The 18,377-nt window shown below is 40.6% G+C and overlaps 1 protein-coding gene across 1 annotated transcript in view; it reads left to right on the top strand.

Moving 5' to 3' along the window:
* Positions 1–7,902: 7,902 nt before the first annotated feature.
* Positions 7,903–18,377, top strand: part of ITGA4 (integrin subunit alpha 4) — a 35,472-nt gene continuing 24,997 nt past the window's right edge. The window contains exons 1-6 of the mRNA XM_064660697.1: positions 7,903–8,181; positions 8,269–8,390; positions 15,269–15,375; positions 15,474–15,603; positions 16,924–16,991; positions 17,641–17,770. Of these exons, the coding sequence (XP_064516767.1) occupies positions 7,997–8,181; positions 8,269–8,390; positions 15,269–15,375; positions 15,474–15,603; positions 16,924–16,991; positions 17,641–17,770 (742 nt within the window). The 5' untranslated portion in view covers positions 7,903–7,996. The remainder of the gene's footprint in view (positions 8,182–8,268; positions 8,391–15,268; positions 15,376–15,473; positions 15,604–16,923; positions 16,992–17,640; positions 17,771–18,377) is intronic.

The raw sequence follows: 18,377 nt of genomic DNA, 5'->3' as shown, positions 1-18,377 counted from the left end.
TAACACTCATTTCTCAAAACAGATATTATGTTTTATTACCCCACAGGCATGTCTGTGGTGCAAACTATATGCTCATTTATGGTCAGTTTGTGTACATTAAATAATCTTGACTGTGAGAATAAAGAGAAAAATGTGGTTCAGATATGTCAGAAGAAAGAAGATGGGTGAGTTATTTTTATTCTTTTCCTACGTGGTAGGTTGATACCCATATCGGTTTCCATATCAAATTTTAAGTGCTATTACATGACTTATAATGATGTTTAAATATAAATGTGGATTTTTTATTACTAATCTTTTCCCTTGCTCTAAAATCATGACCATAAAGAGATAACTGTACTTTGCTTAAAACAATAAAATCTTTTGTTCTTGAAATTATGATGTATTTTCATACCTCTAATAATTATGCATTAAATACTGTGCTGTAGATTCTTCACTCACCTTATCTAAAACTGATACAAATTCACATATATAGGACAAGATCCTCAACCATTTTTAAATTCTGCAACCCTCTGTACAGCCCCAGGAAGGATTCTCAGGGGGAAGACGTGGTAGGGAAGAGTTATCAGAGGTGAGACCACAAGGTATAAAACTGAGCTTGTAATAGCTATAAACCTCAGAGAGATATTTGTATAACCAATATAACCAAGAGCTGGAGCCTTTGCTTATACATCATATAAGAAATTTCACATCACTTTAAAGTCTGTAAAAATCAAAAATGTGGTTTCTTACTATTTAGTTATGAAGAAGTAGCTTGACTCTTCTGCATGTTCTTGACCTTGGTTAAGCCTTCTTTTATCATTACTCTCATAGTAAGCTGCACACACATGCACACAAACAAGAAGTTTTAAAATTTCAAATTACATGACAATGCTACAGATTTGGTCTTGTTTCTGCAAGCCAACACAAATTTGTAATGTTTAAAATGTGAGGGTCTAAACTTTTATTGGACCTGATTACTATGAAATCACAGATAAACAGCTAGCAAATAACTACTTATGAAGGTAATTCCAGTACCAAGGACATTTTAAGCCAACATTTTAACAACTAGAGTTCAGATAGCTTGCCAGACAGTTTTTGCTTTCCTTAACTTTTAAAGAGGCTAATAAATCCAAGAAGACACATTATGGGGAATGGATGGTTTTGGGAATCATACTAGGACCTTTCATGGAAGGAGTGCTAGAACAATATTAATACGCATACATTAGATACCTAACAATGTAGAAAAATCTTTTATTTTCACCTCATCTAAAAAATTCCAGAAGTCTGACATTGTGCATACAGCTATACAAAATCAATCAATTTTCACTGTCTTCTAGCTTAATTACTTCTTATCATACTTTTGTCCAGATTTTAGCTGTGCCTTGTCTTAGACTTCTCTGCAACTGTCTTGACATCTCAGGGCTGGCTCCTGGTATGAGATGCCTGCTTCCATCCTCACACAGATTAGGAGTTTGTGAAGTAATCATTTTGTGCATATCTAGGATTTCATGCTAGCATCAGAGAAATTACCAATTTATAAAAAATATTTCTAATATTCTCCCTCAGGAAGCAGAATTAGACATAATGACTACCATGCTTCATAAAGGTGGCCTGGAGTCCATATTCAGAGGTATGATCTCATTGTGATGTTGTCTGATGAAGCACAGTATCACATCCTGGAGAATGTATGTTATGGTATCCTGAAGACAAGATTGAAATTGGACTGGCATTTCCTCCAGATGTTTCCTTTCAACAGTTCTCTTCCAACACAGTTTCAGTTTGGGTTTTGTTGTTCGACTTTTTTTCAAGAAATAAGGGGGTCTTGTGAGTTTTTCCTATCTGAAACCTAGCTCTCATCACTGCTGAAAGAACATGGTCCACATACAACCAAAATCTTCATAATTTGGTGGCTGTTTTCATAGTGTTTACTTTTCCTGTGGAGCCAAATGCTTTCAGTCTCAGCATCATCTGACCCACAGTTTCTAAACTATTAATTGTCCAACTTGCACCAATCATTTACCATGCATATTTTTTGTCAAAAATTATTATTAAAAAAATAAAAATAAATGACAGACAGTGATATCCTCTCACAGTATTCAGTCATTTAAGTAGTGTTGTATGGACATCTTTGGAAAATAACAACTATTAAGGCAGTCCTCTATAACATAACAGTGCCATTATACTGACATACGCACACACTCAAAGGCTGATACAAATTGAAACTATCGTATGTGTGTAAAATATTGCAAGTGATTTTGGTCTAGTGATAGTAAGTTCTTTATAAATTCATACTTGAGTACAGAACTGATCCTTCTTGTCAGCAAAACCAATATCTGCTTTGGTCTACCTTGGTTAAATAACCAAAGCTTTTGCTTTTGCCTTGTCCTCTGGTTTATCTTGTCTAGAGGATGCAACAGACCAATGTTTAACTTCAACTTGCTTTGCAGCTAAGAAATAAATCTAGGCAAAATTGTTACAGATTCTGTTCCAATTCCCATTGCACCCAATCTCATCAGCAGGCATGTGGAACCTACGGAAGAATAGAAATATGAAAACAACTAGAAACTCACAATATCAAGAGATGATCGGGGATTTTTTTCTATGGAGAGATGAATATGTTGAAATGAAAATGAATTATGAGAAAGAGTTGATTTAAAGAAAGTATTAATTTTGGAAAAAAAAAGGAAAACTAGATAATTTTTTAACGTTGAAGTTCTCTAAGCGTACATATTTGCTTTTTATGTCAAAGTACCTATGTCAAACTAAAATATTTATTTTAAAAGGTGAAAATAATGAAAAGAATATACAGTTGTGCTGATCCAGATTTCTGCAATGGAAGACACAGAGACAGTACATGAAAACACTCTTCATTTGAATTTCAGATGGGAAAGTTTCAAATGATCAGCAACTCCCTTGAGATGGGAAAGGAGGAGTTATTGCCCAACTTCAGTCTAAAGTAGTTATTTAGTTGCATCTGATTCTATGGAATTTCTGATTCTAAGTTGCATTTTGATTCTAAGGAAGAAAAAAATTATGCAATGCATTAATCACACATACATGTATCATGATTAATTTCCGGTCTTACCAATCTGTAAATCAAAATGCAGTTCTTAGTTAAGCAGTTGTTAACTATAATGATCTATTGTTTGCATTTCTTAGGCAGGTTGCCATAGTCATTGTCTGTATGACACTATTGTATGTTTAAATATTGGAAAGCTCCTTTGGGAAGTCTGTCTTTACTTCAGCAGCACAAGTGTTCACGGGAGGAAAAAACTTGAAAATATTTCCTAAGACATCACATGACCGTAACGATATGTGCTGATTAAACTAGAAGCTTGTTCCTCTTTAACTGATCCTAAATGAAATTCAGATTTCTGAAGAGAACATATGTAAAACGATAAAATTAGGACCCTCGCTCACATTTGCTGCTTTTTGCCTCAGACATCTGTGCTTAATCATACTTGTCAGTGGACAATATATCCTCTTCGTGCAAGCTCATACAGCAGAAAGAAGATGAAGTTTCTTGAAGAGAACCTTAGGGGTAAGTGTAAAAGTGTATTTGCCTTCTATAATTTCTTAGATGACAACATATGAATAATAGACATAATGGCCCACTGCCATTGTTGCGGGGTGCCCGGAGGGAAGCTTACAGGAAAAACAAGACATAGTTATGGTCTGACCAAAACCCTAGATTTCCCATGTTTTGGTAAATCACAAAGGTTTAGAAATTTGAAATTTAAAATACCTGTATTTCAGTATTTAGACAATTTAAAAATAAAACTTTCAACTCTTTCTAATTAGGAACAGGAACATATCCACTGATTGTTTTTATTTCTAATTGAGAGTAGATTTGGAGGCAGTCTTTCATAAGCAGCAGTGGGCTTACATGACACACAGGAGAGCAAGGACAGACACAGCTGAAAGCAGGCATATCCATGAAGATTTTTAGGATCATGTGCTTTCATGTGCTTGCAACAGAGCAAAAGCAGTCATGTGATCAGTTACTCAACACCAGCCCACACACAGGACCTAATTTAATACAAATGCCTTCCAAATTAGGGAATCAAAATGGGAGTAGTATAGATTCCACAGAAGAAAGCTAATGACAGACTTTCGGAATCGCTATGTTCTTCCTACAGTGACTTTCTTTCCCTTCTTCTCACCAGCAAGGGCATGTATTAGAGGTAAACAATGTTGACAGAGTGATTAAAGACCCAAACCACTGCTTTTCCCAAACCGAACAGCTATGGGGAAAGCAAATTTTTTGTTTGTTATGTTTTCCCAGGAACTTTCTCTCATACTCCTCCCAAATGCAAAAACTAACGAATCAAAATCTCAGTAATAGTTACCACCTCATAATTGCATTTGAAATATTAAATCTTGAAGGACCGTATATGATCTTTCATAGGTAACCAAGGTATGGTTACCTTATTCACATGATGTAGTATGTTGGCATTTATGGACCAGTAATTCCATTTTACTCTAATATAGTTTTTTTTTTAAAGTTGGAACCCTTAGGACCGAGGCAGAAGAGTATTTGGACAAAGGTCCTTGAGCTCCAGTGATCCTTGAGAGCAATGCTGGGGAAATGGATTTCTGCTCCACTTTAAGGTAAATGTGTATGTTTTAATTTTGCAGACTCTTACTACTTCTAGAAAGTTAAGGCTGTTGCCTGAGAAAGCTCCTGAAGCTGCAGTATTAGTTTAAACCACCCTGCTAATACAACCAATACAACTGGCCAGCCACACATACAAGCTACAAATCTGACCTAGGTTTGGGGTTTTTTGCTGGATTATTTTTAACCCCGATCACTTCTCTGATCTGGTTCACCGCTCTGGTACTGAACAGGATGAGGGTAACAGAGGCAGCAGTATGATTCAAGAATGAGCAGTCAGAGATGAGGGCAGTCAGACGAAGTGCACACATGGGCTATAAAACTGCTGCCAAACTGTGGACCAATATGCTTAATTCCAATGGCTCCTCTGAAATTGCCTTAGATGGTGAACCAATGACAATCACCAGAGCAAGTCACTGTGATATTTTGCTTCTAGTGCTATTAATTCACAGACAACTGTGGGAGATGTGCTGTTCTGATTGTATAGTGGCAAGATGTTTTGGGAAGAATTTCTTTTTATTATTTCAGGGTAACTTTATATATATATATATATTATTTGTAAATATAGGTACCTGGCTGCCAGTGTTGGTTCCACCTTTTCTGCAAGTTCTCCCAATTCCTAATAAAACCCAAGTTTTGTCTCTATTACTCCATATTGTCAGTTTGCATTGATTTTGCTCTCTGACTGGTCCTCCACCTGCATGTGCATCTGAGGTACTAAAAACCCCAGATATTTCTCAAAATATAGATTTCTCACTCTCCAATAGATTCATCTTCCAATTATTTTATTGATGCCCGGTGGATCATGATCACATTCACTCTAGCAAAGTCTAGGAGACAACAGAACCGTTTCATCCTGACAGGTGGGGTACAAAACAATTCTCAACTTTGTATCATAGCTGACAATCAGCTATTTACATGTCAATAACTGAATCCCATAACCTACCTTTTCCTGTCAGCTAGGAACCCTGCCACCATCTCAACACCCTCTTGAGCAGTCCAGGAGCCACTAGACTGGAGGTTCTACAAAGTCCCTACAACTTTCAGCAGTGTCTTTCTTTTCCTAAACTCTCCCAGTAGTAATTTCTCTGAGCGCCATAAGCAGCTTGCACACATTTACCCCTCACCTATACCATACTCATTGATAAGCTACAATGCCAAGTGTGAGAAACAAGTCATCTAACTGAGGTTTAGGGTGGGTTCACCCAAATGCTTAGAAACACAGCCACAAAGAGATCCCTCAAACTCCGTTGCATGGTTCCTGCATCAGCTTTTTGTAAAGCAATAGATTTAAGACTGGTCTTGAGAAAGAGCAGAAAGAGCAGAGCTGTTTAAGACATAAACTTGCAAGGGAAAAGGAGTCTGGAAAACTGTTCCCTTGTCTGTCATTCAAGGCATAGAGCTTTTTGTCCATTTTTGTTATTAATTAAGAAACAAATCCAGGAACTGTAACAATCTCTTGCAGAAAAGCCTGTAAGTCACTCAGAACTGGCTAAATTGTTGGGGTGGTGGTGCAACCACGTTACAATTTCTCACCAACTAAACCACAATTTAGCATTTCAGTTTTGAATCATGCTTGTTTTGCTGCTTTGAAAATGAGGGTGAAAACTTCAGTGGTAGAAATGCAGATTCACAGCTGCTGTTGATTGTTTTAACTCCTTTGATGTCAGTAGTTGGAAGGAAGATGAATAGCAGCTGAGAAGCTGTTTGACTCCTTTACATGAAACAGTCATTGCTCCACATCAGTGTCATCCAGGGAAGCCTTCTGATGGCTCTAGAGATGAGGACTTGGAAAAAGATACACTGCTGACTGACTGACTGACTGACTATCAGATCTTGCAGTGTGCTGATCTCATTCCAGGAGCTACACATCTGCATGCACTTAGGAAGACAAGATGTCTCACTCCTGCATTGGTTCAGTGCATTGGCTGCAATGGCTCTGGTAGTTGCTCAGCATTTTGCAGAAGTGTTGAACTTTCCACACTTCTACCAACTGAATGGAAATGAAAGGGGGGAGGGGTTTAATTCCAAGCAGCTTAAAATTACATGTTCTGAATTTCCATTAGAGGATGGTAGTCTGCCATCTCCCAGTTAATTTCTACTGTGTATAATATTCAATAGTTACAATCATACTGGATTATATTCCAGATACAATAAGAACTCTTTGTAACTAAACTTTCATTTTGAAGAAGTACTTCCATTCTTGTTCCTTAGGTTCAAAATACCATTATACATATGGATAGGTTATCCATATATAGGAATTATAGCAACAGGGAAGCCCTGGTATTCAAAGGACTTCAATGAGGCAAGGTTTGTACATAGAAGTAACAGACTCGATATCAGGATACACACACTTCAGTGTGAGCTAAATCAAGAGTCAGTGACTGATCTGATGAAAACATGCACATTAAAGCTCCTCACTAAGACCAAGGGAGCCCTTCCAAGGCCTGCTAAATACCAGATCTCTTCCACAGTGCTCATTTTCCTTTGTTCCCATGCTGTCTTAAGACATGGCTGGTAACTTTGTCAGCAACTGAAGAGCTCAACAGGAACGTGAAAAAGTTACTCTAAAACACAAAAGAAGCAATTTCATCCCATCCAGAAGGAAGGAGCCATAAGCAGTGAGCAGTCTTTTGCAATATGGGTAAGCAAGGCTGACTGTACTCTGCTGCTGTGGCACTGGTTTCAGGAGTAAAATACCCCCCACCGGGGGAGGGCAAGAAAGACCCCCTCAGCACGGCGACAGTGGGGGAAGGCTTAGAGTACAGGGGTATTAGAATTTTTTCCTAAATCTGATAGGAAAACTCAATCCTCTCCACAGTTCCGTTCCCAGAAAACGGTCCTGTTGGGGGGAGCTGCCTGGCCGGCGTGCGGAGGGAGATTTCAGGACAAGCTTTCCGGCTCTCCCTTCCCCTCCGCCGGCCTGGCACACGGGCCGGTGTGCCGAGGTGAGGCGAGTGGAGCCGCCCCCCTCTCTGTCCCGCCGGGGTCGGGATGGCAGCGTCCCACGGGACCGTGCTCTGCCCGAGGACGCGGGGTCCCAGGAGCCGTGCCCCTTCCGCTGCGCCCACCTTGGGCGCAGACGGGGCGGGGAGAAACCCGACCCCCGCCGCCTGGGGAGGGAGAGGGGCTGCGGCAGCGCGGGAGGAGGCGGCGGCGCGGCCGTGCGACTCCCCCATCCGGAGGGGACACCCCCACCCCGAGCAGCGGGGAGGCCGCCCCGGCCACCGCGGCAGCAGAGGCAGCGCAGGCAGCGCGGGGCGTCCCAGGGCAGGGCAGGGGAGGGCAGGGCAGGGCAGGGCAAGGCAGGGCGGGGCGCGGCGCTGCCCTCTCGCCGAGCGAGGAGCGGAGAGAAGAGGGAGCCGGCGCCGGGCGCCCGTGTGCCGCTAGCCGGCCGGAGCCATGCGGAGCTGCGGGAGGGCGCGGGGGGCTGCGGGCTGGGCCGCCCCGCTGCTCCTGCTGTGGCAGTGCCTGCCGACGGCACGGCCCTACAACTTGGACACCCGGCACGCGCTGCTCTTCCGCGGGGGCAACGGGACCCTCTTCGGCTACTCGGTTCTCCTGCACCGCCACGGCGAGGAGCGATGGTGAGTCCCCGGCCGGGCCGCCCCCGCGGAGGCCCGTCGCGCTTTTTCGCGGCCGTGGCTCCTAACGCTGCCATCTCTGCCCCGCAGGCTGGTGGCGGGCGCGCCCCGGGCCACCTGGCCCGCCAACACCTCGGTGGTCAACCCCGGGGCCATTTTTCGGTGCCGGATCGGCGGGAACCCCCACGGGCAGTGCGAGCAGCTCCAGTTGGGTGAGTCGTGGGCGGGGAGCCCCTGGCCGGCGCGGGGCGGGCAGCAGGGCTGGTCCCGCTGCCGGCGGGACGGGACGGGACGGGACGGGGAGGGTCGGTGCCCGCCGCCCTGCGCGCACCGCGGCTCCTCCGCCGCTGCCTTGCGGACGGGTTGTGCCGGGTCCTCCCCGGGTTAAACTGGGGTTTACCTCTCGCTGAAGCGCTATTGCCAAAGGGCAGTAACGGCGGCATCAAGACAGAAAACATGCACCAGAACTCGCTTGGGAGAAGTTGGGTGTGACAGCGCCCATTCCCACAGCCATGTTTCGCACCTTTGAGCGCGCGGGTCAAAAGTGCCGTGAGAGGCTCGGTCCGAGTCCCGTACTGCTCGAGAGACCTAGTGCAACTTTCGGAGCAGGGGCCGGATGCAATTAGCTCAGGAATGGAGGAGAAGTATGTACCTGAATCATCTTTTCTTCTTCAAAGCCTTCCCTTCATAGAAGTCACTCTAAAGTAACCCTGAACCACACTTGTCTTGCCAGATGGGTTCTCCCTGCTTGCAGATTTGTTGGAAAAAGTGAGCTTCAGGAACAAAGCTAATATTTACCAAATCAGTTTTTCTAGCTACTGCATTTAACCTAACTCCTCTCCACCTCGGCAGCCTCCATAGTTTGGAGATGTAACTGGATGCACTTATCCAACTTCCAAGTGTTTGATACTTGTTAAAAAGGAGAAGATTTTGCAATGGGTTAACATGAACATGTGTGAGTTACTTTAGGCTCTCTTCCTGTCATCCTTGCATACAGTGCTATTCATTCTATCCTTCTGCTATGCATAGAAAGTTTCCTGAACTTCCTGTCCTGCTGTGACTGAGACCATTGGATCCGTTAGAACTATGACTGCGTCACCCAATAAGGATAAGAAGTGTGAGAAGGAGCTTTCAAATTGCGCGCCATGACCTGATGGGCCTTCAGGGCAGAACACAGCATTCCATGATGAAAATGATAAAAGTTATTTCTCTACATGTCTGTGCATAAAGCTTAGAACTGATAGGTTCTACCTATTTTATTTTACTACGAATAGAAGTTATTTTTTGTAACGGAGCTGCAAAAACCTAAGATACGTCAGTGGTGCTTTTCTTGTAGTCACATGAAGAAAAGACAAGCAGTTGTTACTAGGAAGAACAGAAATAAAGCTTCCACCAGCCCAAATAGTTGTGGGGGTTTTTCTGAGTAATTTCATTCCAATATTAGATCAATTGAAAAGTTATATATAACAAAGAGCTTTTTTTCTCCAACTGCTTGTTTGTAAGAGGAGGCTTGCAAAAAGGCGAAGAGGTCAACTAAAGTGGTGAAATAGCATCTACTAGGAGGCAATAAACCCCTACTCCTGGATTGGAGGTAAAAATAGTCCTTCACAGTGTGGGGGAAGGAAAGGAAGGATTGAAAGTTTCAGGTTCTTTCAAAACTACATACATCTGCTATACTTCTCGACTTACTCATTTAGCCAGTGGAGAAACAAAAGCTCTAAAGAAGTAATTTGATGGGTTTTTCCTCAATAGCTTAGGGGATTCTAAATGAAATGATGCAACAGATGTATGAAAATGTTTGTGTGGTTCCAATTTAACATGGCCTCTATTTCCAACTTTAGAGGCTGCAGGTTACACAATGTAGTTTACTGTTCTGCACTTCTTTAAAAACTGGTGGTACCACACCAGATTTTTCCAAATTGTAGGTTTCCATTAGTACTAGATGATATCTTTACATTGCCAAGTTTCATCTGTAGTATTTCTGAGGATAAATAGATACTGAAAAGAAGCGCTGTATTGTAAAACAGGTCAGTGAGGTCAATGAAGAAGCCAAAGGCAGCTGTGGTGCATGGGATGTAAATGAAGTGGGATAGTATTTGAGGGTGGTTAAGCCTCTGCCATCCTGCTGAGCAGTCACAGAAATACAGAAGGGAACTTACAATTACAAAGCTGAACTTAATTATCTCTTGTCTGACTCATTCAGGCTGTCAACAAGTTTTGGATATAATGGTTTTATCAATGCTAAGTCTTTAAGTCAGTGACCTCCTCAGTTTTTCTGCTTGGATTTTTGCTAGTGCCAAGTTTGGGTTTTGGTCTTATAAAACAGGGTCATTTTCTTTGAAAAATATATGAGGACATTGCTGGACGGGCGCATTGAGAACTGCTTCTCTCTCTTAAATATTTGAATTCACATTTCTTTCTAGAAAAAGAATCTTTGAGATAATAAGTTTCTAATTATAAGTCATAGAAATGTAGAGGTGACAACAGGCAATAGAAGTGGCTTTCCAAATGTTGTTGGGCCTCTGTAATGAATAGATGTGAATTACTTAGAGACATAAATGTGTTAAACCACTTTGTTGCTACATTTTACTAAAGTAGCCTTGAAACTGGCGTAACTAATTAATGTAGGATACGTGCAAAATTACAAAGCCTCCGATCACACAAAACTGCTTTGTATTTTTTTATGTCACATGTTTCTATCTGCTTTCTTAGTAGCAAAAGAGTTGCTGGGAATAGACTTATGCTGCAGTCATCACAGTATCTGAGATAACTCATCCAGACATACTTCAGAGAATTTTCATGTTGTTCAAGGTGTTGCAGGGGCCTGGCCTGGTTTAAGAGCCAAAAGGAGCCATGAAATATACTGCCATGAGATAACTAGCAAGTCTTTGTCTTTCCAGCCCCTCATTGGCACTTTTAAATCTCTCTCTGACTGATAAATTGAGGAGTTTTGAGAGTTTCTTTTCCAATTCTAGTACTTCTGGCTAAGGTGTCAAGTGTTCTATTCTGCAGATTTATTTACTTTCGTAGTATTTTTAAATAATGGCTTATGTTAGATGCAGAGACTTGTAATCAAACCCTAGGCACAAGTACAAAATACAGTGCTTCAAGTTCAGTTTATTACTTGGAGCACTTACTGTCTATCTTTTAGTCTTGAATTTTGAGTCCTTGCCCATATTAGTTTGGGGTAGTCACGGATTAATGCAGAGGAATTTACACAAAATTCTTTAGACGTTTTGACCTATTGCATTTTGGACTTACAAAACATTACAGAAACTTTTCAACAACATTGCTCTCAGATTTGTAACAGTGTAAGTTGCTGGCTAAAATATATAGAAAACAATTTATGCAATTTGCCACCCAGTCTAAAAAAAATAGTTTTAACTACAAATGTATACAGTAAATTCAGTGCATGCAGTTTAACATAAGGCCAGAAAGCTCTGCCTGCGGTTTCAGTCTTGCACCCTTCCTTTAAGGCTCTGCTGTAATTAACCTATGAACAAATTGCCCTCTAGCTCCCCCAGCTGAATCATTACAAGGGAAAAGCAAACAGTTAATGGTTTTCCCCAAAGGGCTGACCTGTGTTTGTTCAATATTGATTTCAGTAAGTTTGGCTTTTGATAGCTTGGCTTTTTTTATCTCACTTGCATTGCTCGTACCCTGCCAGTGATCTCCTTTCAAAGAGCCATACTGTTCCAAGGAACATGGGACCTTCTGGACCTAAGTCTGATGCAGAGGTATAGAAACTGGTGTCACTTAAAAATGTTTGGGGTAAAAGTCATTTGAGAGATGTAAGAGGAATAAGACCTATCAGATCTATGAAAAGAGAGAGAATTTCCCTGGGCAAGTGAAAGAGAAACTGATGAGGCCCTGACATCTCAGAGCAGGATATCAGAAGGCTTACTGTCTTTGCAGTAGACTTCACAGTTTTCATCAGTTAGCAATTGGACCAGAGGAGTTATTGGAGGATAAAAAGGATCGTGGGAAGCTGTTGGACATGGAAAACATTGGAGCAAGTTATATAAAACTGGTTTCTCTGATGACATTGCAAACATCTGTATTATAGTCCTTGAGGCCAAAGCTAGAAGTGGCTTTATAAGTTGTGACCTTATTTATATGTAATTGTAGTGTTTCTGTGGATGCATTCAGTGGGGATTATAGCAGAAGTGTATCATCCAGCTGTGTGATGTACACAGGCTGGGCAATTACTTATTTCTCAGTGACTTTATGACAGCACATGTTCCTTTTCCCTGAGGCAACCAAGCTGCTATGTCCTCTTGAGCTTATGCAGTACTGCTCTGTTGCTTGTGCAGAATACTGAATTTTTTCATTTGATAAAGCTTTTATAATGTCATACCCTGAGCAGGGACTCATCATGGTGTCTGGGATGTCAAGCTCACACTTCTCTCTCCCACAAAGGCCTGTAATTTTCAAGGTGGTTGAATACTTGCCAGTCAGAGAAAGAAAGGAGACATAAGGCAGCAGGTCAGCAGAAGGCCAAAGTGATCCTGAATCAACTTACACTGGAGCCAGGGAAAGGGGGAATAGAATCCAATGAGCATGAATGGTGGTGATTTTTCTCGTTACAAACCTCTGAAACAGGCACAGTACTGAAGTACTGAGACAAGCCAAACTTCCTCATCTCTCAGTCATCCTTGTCTGGTTCTATTTGATTTAATGATAAAAAGTCTCAGAAAGCCTCTTGAGGTTTAAATTTATTACCCTGGTCTTCTCTACTTCTTCCATCTCCTGTAAATGCACATATGAAGTAAGTCCCTGGAAAGTCATTGTCAGAGGATGGAACGCATTGCTAGAAGGGATTTACAGAAGTGCCTTTTGTGATTTAAAGGAGGATGGGACATAACACATGGGAGTGTAATGGAGTTTTGTTTTCCGAGGAGGCTTCAATCACATTAACATGCTCTATAATTCATGCAAACTATGGAAATGTCTCCCTTAGGAAGTGAGAAGTTTTACATGACATAGCTCCAAAATAAAATTCCAAAACTAAATTCCAAACTTGTTTTGAAAAGTGGTATTCAGTACATTGAAGTTCACTGACATTAGCCAAGAAGGATAATTTGGAAGTTTATCACTTAATCCTCAGTAATAAAGAATTTGCAGAAAAATCAACTTCTTTTTAGTAGATTTTAAAAGTGGATTTTAATTTGTGCTTGTCTTGGAAGGACTCCACATGTTAATTCCCTAGGTGACCTAGAGGAATTATTAAATTATGGTAATATAAAATCTCTTAGCCCAAAGACAATTGAATTTGATGTTATTTTGAGTACTAAGGTCGTTTCCTGTTTACTTGGATTTTGCATACTATTTCCTTGATGTCTTAGGGCAAGGCACATGCTGGAGGAAGTAGTAAAGAAGAGATGAAGGAGAGGGTCAGGTGCCTCTTGACCCTGTGAAGAGTGTTGTTTTTGGAAGAAGGTAGAGTACAGTTGTATGCAGGGTACGTCATCCTTTCTGCAGTATCTTGAGGTGTTCTGGACTGCATTACTGGTGTCCCTATCCAAGCAGGGAGAAAGTGTGATGTTTAGAAAAAGTGGAGGGGTAGTATGAGAGTAGGAGAAAGCAAGGCTCCAGCACTTTCTTCAGAAAAATATCAATGGCTAGGCCTGTCATAAAACAGTAGGGAACAAGCTCTGAGATAAGGATGATTGCTAGGTCTTACTCCTACAAATATTTGATGCAGAATTATCTCGATTCCATTAACCTGATATTTTCTATCAAAAAGTCCATGACATCCTAAGTATAAAATCATCTAAGTCAGTTGCTGCATATATGAGAATATATGTAGCAAAGCCCACAGTCTCTCATCTTTCTCCTTACTGAATAGATTAGGTGTATCCCTTTATTCTGTTTCCATACTTAATCAATATTGTCCAGGCTTATGTCCTGTGAAGTGAACAAGTCCACTAAATTAGGAGTGTATTCAATTCATATAAACTCTCTAATGCATTGGACAGTAATAAATTTCAGCTCTACTGTGAGCACAGTTGTTTTGTTTGGGTTTTTTGTTGTTGGTTTTTGTTGGTTGGTTGGTTGGTTTTTTGTGGAGAGGGAGGGTGATTTAAAGGTTTCTTTTTTCCACAAAAACAATGTACCCAGCAGCATTGGTAGCCCTCTTCTGGGTAAACCCCTTAAACGTCAAAAGTTTTGAGTTCACTAGTAACTGAATTGAATCTGAGAAAGTCTTAAAAATTATACAAAAGAGCTTGTTCAAATGACATAATGTGTTTCCTTATTTTAGAGGAAGGTTTTTTCATAAACTGTCATGTTGATGCATGGAAAATACCAATTCAATAATTTGATTAATGCTTATTTATGCAAACATCTTACAAATGAAAAGCTTTGTATAACTTAGAATAAATGTGTAGCTTCTCTTTATCATGGGTATCACCACTGCTTTCCAGAAGAAAGCAAATATTTGCTAACTTGGCAATACTGTAGCCTTTTGGGGAGGGAAGGAGGAGAAGGTGGAGTTAGAAGAAATTTCAGTATGTTCTCTAACATTTTAAAAAACTACTCTCCTTAAGAACAAACAGAAAGAGGTGGTGCGAAGTAATTGCAACAGTGCAAGGAGTACACAGGACATACATATGTAGTGATCTGACATTGCCAATAGACATTGGAGTTATACACCCTTTATTTGACAACCATTAGCAGTAGAGATTGTTTTAAGGTCTGCTTCCAATAGAAACATAGTTGGGTAGATGCTTGCTTTAGGCTAGATTTTAGGTAGCACTCATGGGTATTACGTGTGTTTCTTATGAATTTTTGGGCTGAACACTTACAAACCAGCCCTTTATCAAAACTGAATGTAATGTCACTTTCTATCTTCATAATGATCCTCACTGCCAACCTATCTTGTTCAGAACCAGTATGATCCCTTTGGCTATGTGCAATTGTACCTTTGTTCAAGAAGAAAGTAAAAAGTCTACATGACCTATGTAAGACAGAGACAAAAGATCACATCCACCAAATCCAAATTATTGCAATGTCCCCATGGAGTTCTCATACTTACCACGTGGCTCTTCACCTTGTCCCTCTGCTCAGAGCATTGGTCTTTGTATCCTAGGCGACCCCAGAGGAGAGCCCTGTGGGAAGACTTGTTTGGAAGAGCGTGATAATGAGTGGCTGGGTGTCAGCTTGTCAAGGCAGCCAAAAGAAAATGGATCTATCGTTGTATGTATTAACCACTGGATCTGCGTGTCTGTTTGTCAGACTGCATTCACCTTCCTTATGCTTCCATGTCAAATGTCATGTTTGTTTTATATCCATAGGCTTGTGGACATAGATGGAAAAATATATTTTACATGAAAAATGAACACAAGCTCCCACACGGTATTTGTTTTGCCATCTCTTCTGACTTTCGAACTGAACTGAGCAGAAGAATATGCCCCTGCTATATCGGTAAGCAGAATGCTTGGATCCTTTCATGGGGAAGGGTGAGATGTATAGTTGGATGATGTGGAGTTTGTGAAGAGCACGTGTTGCTCTGAGCAGGCATTCTGCAGCAAACGTTTAAAGATTGAGTTCTGATGATACGAGCCCAGCTTATGATGCAAATTTATTAGCAAGATGTTTATCACTTCAAGAACAACTGCTTTCAACAGGCAAAAAATTAGTTGAAGCAGGGCTTTGAAATACTGGCTCCCTGGACTGGATCACTGAAGGGCATGCCCTTCTCAAAAACAGGCCATCCTCCCTTCCTTTACTCTTGTCATTTGTGTTCTCTGCTCAGGAGAGTCACACAGCAGAGCAGCAGAAATACCTGCAAGTGATTGTTGCCATCTACTCCTTAGACTTTGATACAAAGATGCTGTGGTGCCTCCTCACAGTGCATGTCCCTGCTCCTTACTTGCCTTCTGGCAAGGATGCTGCTGCGGCATGAGACCTTCAGTGGTCCTTCCTCTGAAGATTTCAGGGCCACAGTAAGAGTCAAGACCTGAAGATATCAAATGACTCCCTCCATGCCTTCCCTATCTCTACCTCTCATCCAGGAGAACGATTTCATGACCCTGTGCCTTGCCAATGCAAGGATCAGCTGAACAGTCTGGGCTTTCTGTGTAGACAGAGTAATGCCATCAAATGTCCCACTGCTGGCTTTGGAGACTTACAAGCATTGGTGAAGTCATGCTTTTATCTTCGGGTACAAATCCATGCAGGAGATGAAGGGAACCCTGATGGAAGGCAGTTAGCAAAGAATTGCAGGAAAACAGTGTTGGATGTAAACAGAACTGCTAAGGATGATAGATATCAATATGTCTAAGACAGCCATAACACAAGCCCTTCATATCACTAGAGGAGCATCAGGGCAACTCCTATGAAGATACATAAGCCTGTCAGTCAGATTACACCTGTATTACAGAGTGGAAGAGTTAAGTTTATCCAGATGTGGTGCTCAAACTATTAGTGCTGTTTCATTCAATTTTAAAAGAAAGGTATAGTCTTTAAAGTCACAATATTTCAAAGGCAGGTGTGATCAAGTGCTACATAGTGCTTTGAGTTTGTTACAATACTGTATTGTAGCTAAAGGCTATAGTGGAAACTAGTGGTTTTAGTTTTCTTACACAACTGAAAACCAACTTCTTTTTTTTTTTTTTTTTTTTTGCGGGAGGGAGTGGGGGAGGTTTTTGTTTTCTAGGTTGTCTCAACTTCTGTTGAAGACCTGGTAAAAAGGTCTGAAACTACATGCTTCTCATCCTTTTAATATTTCTTGCCCATTCACAGATTTTGCACGAAAGTTTGGAGAAAACTATGGGTCATGCCAGGCTGGAATTTCTAGTTTTTATATTGAGGTGTGTGCTAAAGATACCAAACTTCTCTCTATTTATATATTTATTTATATGTATACATATATTAAAGTGTACATGTAAATGCAAACATCAACACTGTCTTTTACTGTGGGAGGGAAAAATCACGTTTCTAATTTCTTTTAAATTGAACATTGTTAAGATTTGCAAATAAGACCTTTACTTTTTATTCCCAAGAATACTTTTATATCATACTAAATCCAAAGTTACTTTTCATCTGGAAAAAGAGCATGAGTATAGCAGAGCATGAAGTTTTATTATTCTCTTTAATCTGTTTGATGTAATAGTAACACTCAATGCTTACATTCTTGCTTTACAGAGTCATATTCTATATTATTTCATCTCCATTCCACCCTAAGATTATAATTTTGAAAAAACTCTTTTGAGAAGAGAATATCCTGTTTGTTGCTCTGTTTTGTTGTCACAGCTCAAAGCTTTTAATAACCGTATTTTTAGAAACTCTGGAAAATATTGTCTGTAATCTAGTGGTGAACCCCAGCACTGAGCCAGGTGCGTCTCCAGTAGCATTTTGTAGAATTCAAAGGAGATCAAAAGAAAAGCATTTGATTTGTTTTGCTTATTTTCCTGAATATTTAAATGTCAATAACATGGCTTTGTTTTACTTTTCTTTTAGGACTTAATTATAATGGGAGCCCCTGGATCCTTTTATTGGACTGGTTCTGTTTTTGTATACAATACAACTGCAAATACAATCCATGCTTATACAGATTCAAATAACCAAGTGAAATTTGGCAGTTATCTAGGTACTTAAAATATGTTATGCTTTACAAAAATATAAGCTAAAGAGGTGGTCTTGAAGTAATTGCACAGTGATTTTCAGTACTTTCATTATTAATCCCAGAAGTGACAGTTCTAAAAATGTTCTGATTTTGTTAAATATTATTTTATTATAAGACTTCCTCTCTGTCCTTTTTAACGAGGAAACTTCTCAAACATTAGATTTCTGTTATTATCATCTCTCCACTGAATTTTAATCATTTCTTGATTTAGAAGGTAGAGATATGCTTCTGCTTAGCAATGGTTTGCACTTCACTCTTACGTCCGAAATGCTGCCATGGACTTTCATGGAAAAAGACAGTGATTTCACATATACACAAATATGGCAAGTTTGTTACAGTGAAAGCTGCAAGCAAGCCTTAATTGCATTGTCAATAAGGGGAAGTATGCTATGATCTTTAGAGACAAACTTGCCTGCAATTGTGATTTTTTTTCTTTTTTGTTCCAACTCTATCTTGGTCTGGATATGTGGGAAGGCAAACCTTATCTATGAATGTCTAAAAAGAAGGCCATGAGGTGCCTAATCATGTACCTATATCCAAGTAATTAGCTGAATTCAGTGCTACCATTTGG

Source organism: Pseudopipra pipra, chromosome 7 (assembly GCF_036250125.1).
Source record: "Pseudopipra pipra isolate bDixPip1 chromosome 7, bDixPip1.hap1, whole genome shotgun sequence".
Lineage (NCBI taxonomy): Eukaryota > Metazoa > Chordata > Aves > Passeriformes > Pipridae > Pseudopipra > Pseudopipra pipra.
This window is presented reverse-complemented; position numbering and strand designations above follow the sequence as displayed.